At 36.0% G+C, this 9,830-nt stretch overlaps 1 protein-coding gene across 1 annotated transcript; it reads left to right on the forward strand.

The window, feature by feature from the left end:
* The first annotated feature begins 552 nt into the window (after nt 1–552).
* LOC106670728 lies at nt 553–9,374 on the forward strand. Its single transcript, XM_014401298.2, has 3 exons — nt 553–812; nt 5,251–5,286; nt 5,456–9,374. Exons 1-3 carry the CDS (start codon nt 783–785, stop codon nt 9,308–9,310), a joined length of 3,921 nt encoding a protein of 1,306 aa, XP_014256784.1. The 5' UTR covers nt 553–782; the 3' UTR covers nt 9,311–9,374.
* The last annotated feature ends 456 nt before the right edge of the window (nt 9,375–9,830 follow it).

The raw sequence follows: 9,830 nt of genomic DNA on the forward strand, positions 1-9,830 counted from the left end.
CTTAGTTAAGTTTAACACCATATGTAACTCTTTTGTTTTGTAACAACCAATAAACTCGCAATTTTGAATAACTATGAGTTTTTTCATTGATATTGTAGAGAAGAACCTAACTAAACCTAACCCAAACCTTGACTAAAATAATGTACCTATATTGTGCAGAAAGCTAATATCTATATATGCTACGGTACACCCTACCTAGGTAGGTAGGGTGTATCGTGTATGTACGACAACCCTGCATCACACACACTTGCAGCCTCTCAGAGTCGATCGTAAGTAGTCTAAAAATATTGAGGTAGATCGCCAGCAGTTCAAGTTTGAGCACCCCTGGTTTAGATAATCTGGGATTTCTTCCATGTTATCACCTATTTTTTGTATTAGTAATAATTTATTTCAAAACTCATTCTCCGTTAAAACTAGAAATGATTTTGTAGTCTTGCTTTAGTATTCAAATAAATTTTTTTTTTTTTTATTGAGAAGATTTGTTATTATTTCTCATTCTTTAGTATAATAAATTCAATATTTTTAATAGATTTGTGGGAAATGTATGAAAACAAAGGGAAACGAAGAGTTCTAGATTCACAGCCAGCTGATTTATTGCATCAAAATGCCAAGTCCCGAGAAAATTTCAAGCCCAGTGTAATGGTGACAACCCTTCAAAAATGATTGCGGCACGGTGTGAAAAATCTTCACGGAGGAAACAGCTGAAAAACGGTTAACGAAAATATCAATCGTGCATATAACATACTGAAAAATATTTATTTTTTAACAAGAAGAAAAGGAATATGTTTTGCAATACAGAATGCCCAGAATATGTAAGTGTACAGAAAGATTAGAACAATTGACTAGAATTTCATCATCATTAAGAAATGTCTAAGTTATTAGTACTTTCCTTTTTTTTTAATATTTTGGAAATAAAATAAAAAATTGAGAAAAAAGAATTGAACATTTAAAACACGCGATCCTCAAATTTGCAGTCCAATTATATTATTTCGTCATAACTCGGCTAAAATTAACATCTCTAGATACCTATGTTACATGGGTACTGTGTTCTGGCCGCTGACTCATTCGTGGACCGCTCTTGCCATCCTTGAGAAAGAACTGTATCGCCCCTTACGAAATATCTCTCTCGTTTCGAAAGGAAATCCGCCTACTTGTGCTGCATATTTATCAGCCTTTCAACTTCAATTAGTACGATGCCATCAGTTAAACGTCACGACTAAGAACAATATATTTTCGTGAATATTACGACTCAAAATGCTTGAAGACCACAAATATTGATTTAAGATTGATTTTGGATTAGTGCCTGATTAGATTTCACGGCCTGTCAGTTAATTCTTTAGGCTTAAATGAAAATGTAATAAACTTCAAAATCATCTTGAAATAAATCATATTTATCATATCATGCTGGCGCATTAAGTGACTGAAATGACTAATTTTTACTGTAATCTGGTCGTTATCGATCAGTTTTGGTCTGCCCAGACTCGCTGGTTTGGTCTGACGGATTCGGCATTTCGCCATCTTCGGTGTTAGGTGAGGAATTAAAGCGATTGAAGATGGCGAAATCTCCAAACACGTTGGGCAGACCAATCAACCGAGAGGATAAGCCGATGATCAAATTGATAGGCAACTAAGGTTCATTACCCCACAGACCACAGAGAAAAATTCTCACAATTTATTTTTTTACCGTTTAAATTATGATTTTTTAACAACATTAGTACCATTGACTTTAGATTAAAATATAGTAATTACGTTTTAAACAAATATTTTTAATAATGTGTGGTGATTAGTGACCGTTAATCGATATTTATTGAGAAATCGTGAGATGCGGTCTGGTATGATGAAGGTTTCAGAAAAACATTTTCTTTATCGTGTCAACGTTTCGATCTTTATTGAGATCATCTTCAGGGCCTGGGATTTACAAACATTGTTTATATATTAGAATTACATTTTGGATGTGGAAAAGTAATTTATACAATGCAAAATATAATTTTTTATATATTCAATCAAAGTATTTCTATTTACCGTAAGCCATGAATCCTTCCACCACAAAAACATAAAGAAATACAAACAGATCCTCCATAACAATCTCTACCGTAAATAATCAACAATTACAACTCAACACTAACACCATCCACTATTATTAATATACTACATTAAATCTATCGAAAACAAACAAACCAGCATACATTACTATACAATTTATCCAAGGCCTATCACATCAATTAAACACATTTCTCTTGTCCGATAACTTCAAAANAAATATTTTTCACATAGTCTAATTTCCCAACAATTTAGCTTTCCTTTTCCTATTTATCCCTTTCTAGATAATCCTGAAAGATAATCTGCCCGAAACATTATCAACACATTTTTTCCCTTCGTCGGCTCTTTTCACCTCAAAGAAGCCGACGCCTTATACAAAAATGTCTTTTCTATACCGACTTCCTTCCCCACCCCTTCAAAATCCAACTTATATAAACACAAAATCTCACTGGCACTCTCGACTCGACACGAAAGAATGGCACAATTACACAGAAGACAAACACTTTGAGTGAGTAGAAATACTTTGATTGAATATATATAAAAATATATTTTGCATTGTATAAATTCACTTTTCGACATCCAAAATGTAATTGTAATATATAAACAATGTTTGTAAATCCCAGGCCCTGAAGCTGATCTCAATAAAGATCGAAACGTTGGCACGATAAAGAACATGTTTTTCTGAAACCTACATCACACCAGACCGCATCTCACGATTTCTAAATAAATATTTTTAATAAGTCGAACTGTTACTCTGATTGTAGAGAGATGGCCCTTAAGATGGCGTTAAGTAAAAGTAAAAAAACGCCTATGAAAAAAACTTAAACTAGTGATAATTGATAATTATTTTCCTCCCCGCAGACTAACAAACACACATCATTAAATTTTATAATATTAATAAAACACTGATTTAAAGAAAATTTATAGAGCAATTAATTTTTTACGAGGGTTCTCAACAGCAGTGGTCATATCAACACCAGGGGATCGGTGTTTTGGAAAAAAAGCTCACTTGGAAGTACTTCGAGTTTGAATTCGAGCCCGAGATCCTAACAATGATTACACAAGTTAGTTCCTCCCTTAAGATGACGAGAAGCCAAAACGCATATGAGTGAAAGTGAAACCATCGCAAATAGACGAACCCAGTAATGTAGTAGAAATGATAAATAATGGAGTGAGTGTGGTGTTCAATCCTTAAAAAAAAAAAAAATAGTTCCTACTCACAGTAAGTTGTTTTGCAACGATCCGGATTTCGAGCCTTTTAGCTCATCATCAGGTTGAAGGACTTCTACAACCACGTCTCTCGACATGAATTGCCAAAGTGAACCCGCTGATACCTCCGCCAACGCGACGTTCCAATTAGCAGCTGATTTTTTTAATGGCGCTCAATTTGAACGTGCGAAACGCGGAAATTATAACACAAATAAATATTATACTAGTAAATACTTAATATTATTAAATTACTATAAAAATAATAACAGTTAAAATAATTAGTTTAATTATTTGGATGTTTGATATTATTTATGTACATATTTAAAATGGGAGGTAGATCAAAATCTGTTATATTATTAATGCATTTATCACCATGTTCAATTTTACATTTTTTAATTTCAAATTTCTCAAACCAATCTAATTCTTTCCCTTTGTTGAAACTATGTAACACTCTTGTATTTAGATTTGAATTGAAATTATGTTTTGTTTCTTTTAGATGGTCCTTAAATTCCGAAAATTTGCTCGATTTAGGCAAGTGTTCTTTTACTCTTGTTTTTATTTCTCTACCGCTTTGTCCTATATATTTAATATCACAATCATTACAATTGAGTTGGTAAACCCCGCTTTTTGCCAAGTTGTCTACTTTGTCTTTAGGTTTTGAGAGGATGTTTTTAAGTGAACCCGTACTTCTAAAAGCTATTCTAAAACCTTCTTGTTTAAAAATTTTACTAACTTTTTCCGATAATTCACCAATGTATGGCAAACAACGGAAACCTAATGATTCATTTGTGGTGGGGTGGCTGAGTGCTATTGTTGATTCGTTTAAAGTTAATTTTTTTATTATTTTAACTAGCAACCTATCAATAAATATTTCTTGATACCCGTTGGTTTTTGCTAAGGTTTTAATCGTTTTTAATTCTTTTTTATAGTTATCAGGTGTAGCGGAAGTTTTAACATCCGGTCTATGAGCCAAATGAAGCCAGCAGCCTTTTGGGACCATGGGTGGGAAGAATCCGCTTGTATCATAGTGTCTATAGTTGTGGTTTTCTATATACGTCTATTTCTATTAGGTTGTTTATTATACAGCCCAGTAATGTTGTCGTATCGATCATTTCTATATCATTATAAATAATGATTTAAATTTATTTATAATTTTTAGATAAAGAGATGAAAAATTAGTGACAAGAGCGGGACGCGAACCCTCGATTTCCCGGCCTATTCCCCGGCGCTCAAGTTTCGGTCCTCCGAAACGCCCGCTCATCAGCACAATAGAACTTTTTCAAATTTCCCTCTTTTTGGCAAAATTTCAAATTTTGTGTAATCGCATTCGATTCTCGGTGAACATGAAGTGGCCGCGGGTAGCTGTTAGTAAAGTGTAGGTCCTTCAGAAATTATTAAACTAATCTATGTTTTTTACTTGATTCTAGTTAGCCAAAATAATTATTCAAATTGATTTATAATTTGTGTTTAAAGTGTGGTTGAGATGAAAATGTAGCTCAAGTGTTTAGAGCGCAGAGGTAGGTATAGGACGGGAGGCCGTTGGTTCGAGTCCCGCGCATGACGCTAATTTTTCATTTCAACCACACTTTACGTCAAAAATTATTTAAAAAATGTAAATGCTTACTTTTGTTATTAGGGCTATCTAATACATATTAGCACATAGTATAGAAAAACGTAAACTAGTTATAACAGATAATTATTTTCAGACACAAACACACTATCTTTAAAGTACCTATATCATATTCAAAAAAGTCTTATTTAAAGAAAATTAGCACTTTTTAAGGGGGTTCTCACCAGCATCACATTTGTAAGTAAATACATCTGGTTGAATTCAGGCCCGATGAGTTTCGACTCGGAGAACCCCTAACAGTTATTAGTCGCCGAACGAATGCCGTTGAAACAACTTATTTTTTAAATAATATTATCATTGTTTATTATAATTAAAAACACTTCGTTTGATATATGATTTGAACTAATTATAGATTTTATTTCTTTTTCCAGCAAACTCCTTGTGTGAAACATATCTGTCAATTGCAAGTAAGAATTGAAAGTAACTTAAGTGATCTAATAAATTATTATTTTCAAGACTTTATAGTTCCAATTATTCCAAAAATATTATTTTAATTTAACTGTCTTGGTTTTTGTTAAGATTTACAGAAATCCAACTTAAAAATATTAATAATTAATAATGGTGATTTTATTTCAGCCACCGCTTCCATACCTATTGTACATAATGAACATAATTGGACTTATAATATATTTTATCCCAAACAAGGGAAAGTCAAAATACTCGAGCGGTCCTGAAGAATCTCACATTAAAACTAGGGTCAACGAGGATATCGTGTACGACAGAGGTAAACATCAAAAAAGGTCGGTCGGCAAGCTGGAAATGGATGAATGCGAAGAGGAAATGGATGAGCCTTCGATGGTCAAAACGAAAAATAAAGATTTCACAAAATACAAACTTGGGATGTCCGAAAAGGTTAATTCGTATTACAAGTACGACGAAGAGAAAAGCGATGGATGCTCGAGTGTTTCTTACGAAAAGAAAAGCGACGAAGGTTCGATTATTTCTTACGAAAAGAAAAGCGACGAATGTTCGAGTTATTCATACGAAAAGAAAAGCTCCGACAGCTCCAGCTTTTCTTACGAGAAGACAGGTATAGAATGCGACGAGTCGTACATAAGGGAGAAATCGTATTATGCGAGCGATGATTTCAGAATCCAGCAAACGGACGAGTGTACCGAATCTCCAAGAAAACAGCAATTTTCCTATTCGTACGGTGAAGAACGGAAGCGGAAACGTTTGGTGAAGGATAAGAATAAAGGCCGGAGTGAACTTAGGAAAGAAAACTGCAATAAAAGGCCAGAAATGAAAATATACATAGAAACCGGTTCAAATGAATATCCTCCTGCTTTCGGCGATGAAAATAAAATAAGTCGGTCCAGCCGACCCGAACCGAAAGTCACTATCATCAAATCGCCTTCGGTCGTCCTACAGGAATCGATCAATATTCCCAACGAAAAGGTCGAAAGCCGAAAAAACTCAGCTCGGTCGAAGGCGTCGATAGTCACACACTTTAGTGCACAGATGAACGAGCTCGACGAGCAGATAAAAGGGAAAATGGAAAAACTGAATTCCTACTCTCCTCAAGGCGAAGAAGAAAGACTTACTTCTATCGGAAGAACAGGTAAACTGAACTCCCATATTTCTCTACATGATGAAGTTGTAAAAATTCCTTCTAAATGTATAATAAGTCAACTTAAGCCTCCCTTTCCTTCTGAAGATCAGGACAGTGATGGTGTTTTAGAAAAAGGCCCATCTTTTGTAACGACAAAAAAGATTACGATACAATCGGAAAACTCACAGACGAGATATTCGCGTACCTTCTCACCGGAAAACTCACAGACGAGATATTCGCGTACCTTCTCACCGGAAAACTCACCGACGAGATATTCGCGTACCATCTCACCGGAAAAAGATATCAGCACTGAGGAACTAGGCAATCAGAGAGAAAAAACGATCAGTTCTGAAGACGGGAATAAACGATCCGTCAAATCCGTGAATATCCAAATCTTGGAAGAGGTACATCAAAGACCGAGTGACAGACCACAGACTAAGTTTCACCCTTCAGTAATTTCACCGACTGAAAGTCCGACAAAATTAAGCTTTGAAAGGCCGTCTGCTACTAAAAAATTAAGTCAGAAAAGTAGCAAGACGTCTGTGAGCGTCAACTCGATGATTTTAGTCGACTCGCTGGAAGCGTTGGCTCTGACGAAGCTGATAACGAACGAACTGAACCACGCCATTAAAAAAGAAGATACGGACAAACTGAGCTACTGCCAAAAACCATCTAAAGACAGCGTGGTCCAAAGGAGTGAAGTGGAATTGTTGGTAATGCCGAGAGAATTGTTGAAGTTGCGGAAAAAGATAGAAACAAAATTGAACGCCATCATTAGAGAAGGAGGGCCCAAATGCGCCTACATCAAAGAGCTCAAAAAGTTCTTTCCTTACAGCTCTGATAACAAAGCGATATTCCCGTGTAATATCAATTACGGACGTTCGAATAAAATTCTCTGCCAAAGATTGTTTCATAGATTATTGCGAAAACTCAGAAAAAAATATGACGAGGTACAGAAGAGTAATTTTTTGTCAAAAATAAATGCGCATGTTGGTGGGTTTGTCTTCGTTAAGAGAAACGACAAAAACGACCAATTCCAAAACATTGCTCGACAATCGAATGCGCTGGAAAATCAATCGAAAGTTGAAAAGAAACGAGAAGATCTGTTTGTAAAGAAATCCAACGAAGGAAGGAGAGGTAATGCTTATTATCAAAACTACTTCGAACGACAACGTTATAAACAACACCTATGCCCGGAAGTCGTAAATAAGGGAGAATCCGGAAGAAGAGAGGATTCGGAGGCCAAAGCCGTTTCAGACGGAAAAAATAAACCAACTACATCGTTTAATATTAAAAAAGAGTTGACGCAAAAGGGTCTGAAGTCGAGTCTTGTAGAAGAACAGACTCTTCAGTGCGACGATGGTTTTTCTGAAAACGAAGATAACGATTATAAAGTTACATCGGTGATAAAAAAATTGTACAACAATGGCCATCCGACATATCACACCTCTCCGACTGACGACATGTCTTGTGCCAAACGGGTTTTGAAGTTGAAGGTGATTGCCGAAGACTTGAAGCGCATTCACAGCGACTTGGATGAAAACCTTCAGAATTTGAGAAAATTCATTGGAGAACGGCCGCACGTCATTGCACAAAACGCGGGCGACTACGTTAAGGAGCTGTGTAAAAATGGTGTCAACAAAGAACTAAGCCGGAACGTTCTAAAAGACAGGTATACCCCGCTGTTCTCTTCAAAAAATCCAAAATTCGAAGATGCATCTACGCCAAAATCAGCGGCCCTCTCGGATTTCCGACAAAATACGCTGATAAGAAAAGATTTCCCACAATATTCGACTAGTCAAAATGGCAGATTGTCAAAAGCTAACCGTTATTTTGCAAAAACCAAACCGAGGAGTTACAAATTCAAAGGAAATCTTCATATGAAACACATAAGGGATTCAAAACGGAAGACGACTTTAAAAATGTTGATATGGAAACACTTATTCCAAGAAGTCATGAGAGAAACTTTCAAAAATTCATCAGTAAAAACGCTACTCTCTGTGTTAAATCAAAACAGAGCGGAAAAACAGAGGTCGGGCAAGAGGAAAAAACGCAAATCCATCGTCAATGAGAAGAGCTCGATTCCGGCCAAAAGCCCAACTACAAAAACCATGAAGTCGTCGGACGACGTAATAAAGCCGGAACCTTTCGCCAAACCGGAAGAAGTCAAGATCAAACCCTCTACTTCGACTAGTGAAACGTTCATGATCGAAGAGATTGAAAAGTGCAGTAATAAATATTCAGAGAGCTCTCAAATCAAAACGAGCGAGAGTGCCCATTCAGTGCTGCCATATGAAGGAAAAAACGTCAAGGAATTGAATTCAAATAAATTAAGCGAACAAGAATTTAAAGAAGTGTACACACCTTTGGAAACGACGAAAGTAAACTCGTCCGTGTCAAAATCTACATCGATTACCAACTCGTCACAGGACAAATTAGGATCCAACAGCCTAGAAGACTGCTCAAACGGAAAAGACACGAAAGACAGCTGGACCAGTGTTGTAAGTCAAGAAGAAAAAATCGACAGCGACAACAGACAGGAGTTGAAAAGATCGCTCACCGAAGTTCTGGATCTATTGATACGCCCTTGTCCGGGCCGTACCGGCTCTCAAAAAGATCTAAGTACTTTCAATTCTGAAAATTCAAACGAGAACACGACGTATCTGGCGAACGACACTTACAAAATGATCGATTCGATTTACAGCCTGACGCCGAAAATGATTTCTACCGGCTCTCAGGACGACACAGGTGCGATAACAAACATGGCTAGTTGGAAGAACGCGTTTGACATCGTTTTACAGTACTCGGCTTCTTCTAAAGAAATAAATCTTGTCGAAGAAGAAAGTATTGACGATCATTTAGAAAGTGATCTTTTGTAAAACTAACGGAAGGGGCAGGAATGATCATTACAATAAACTTGGGTATACTATTACAAAAAAAGGATTCCGAGGTTCTTTTTGTTGAAATGATTAATGTTCTAAACTTAACAAATGTTCAATCAAATCACCTACTAATAGAACCACAAAAATCCTAACAAATTATCCTAAAGATGTACAATAAGAATAACTGAGTAGGGGTCGGTGACCACGACTGTTACTGAAGGTAAAGGTCCCGGGTTCGAAACTAGCGACCCTGCATTCGAACCCGACATACTTACAAATGATCTTTTTTTTTCAAAATCACCGGCAGGGTTCATAAAACCCAGTAGTTCAAATACCCTCATAAAAAAGTATTATTAAGTCCATTCATGGATGTCTAAGCTCCATTGCAGACTAGAAAAACTTCTTACGTGAAATATGTCTCATCTTCAAATTTTCCGAAAATTTGGTGGACCTTTTGGTTGGATTTTGGATGCATTCACTGACTAATTTTTATCTAATTTTTTACATGCTAATGCTT

This window comes from Cimex lectularius, unplaced genomic scaffold (genome assembly GCF_000648675.2).
Source record: "Cimex lectularius strain Harlan isolate CLEC.00 unplaced genomic scaffold, Clec_2.1 scaffold22, whole genome shotgun sequence".
In the NCBI taxonomy this organism is placed as follows: domain Eukaryota; kingdom Metazoa; phylum Arthropoda; class Insecta; order Hemiptera; family Cimicidae; genus Cimex; species Cimex lectularius.

What these genes read in the sequence shown, in the direction of transcription:
- LOC106670728 (XM_014401298.2), top strand. Translation starts at nt 783, where the DNA reads ATGTTTTGCAATACAGAATGCCCAGAATAT. An exon ending in ATACAGAATGCCCAGAATAT is followed by an intron (nt 813 to 5,250) that starts GTAAGTGTACAG and finishes TTCTTTTTCCAG; the next exon opens with CAAACTCCTTGTGTGAAACA. An exon ending in AACATATCTGTCAATTGCAA is followed by an intron (nt 5,287 to 5,455) that starts GTAAGAATTGAA and finishes ATTTTATTTCAG; the next exon opens with CCACCGCTTCCATACCTATT.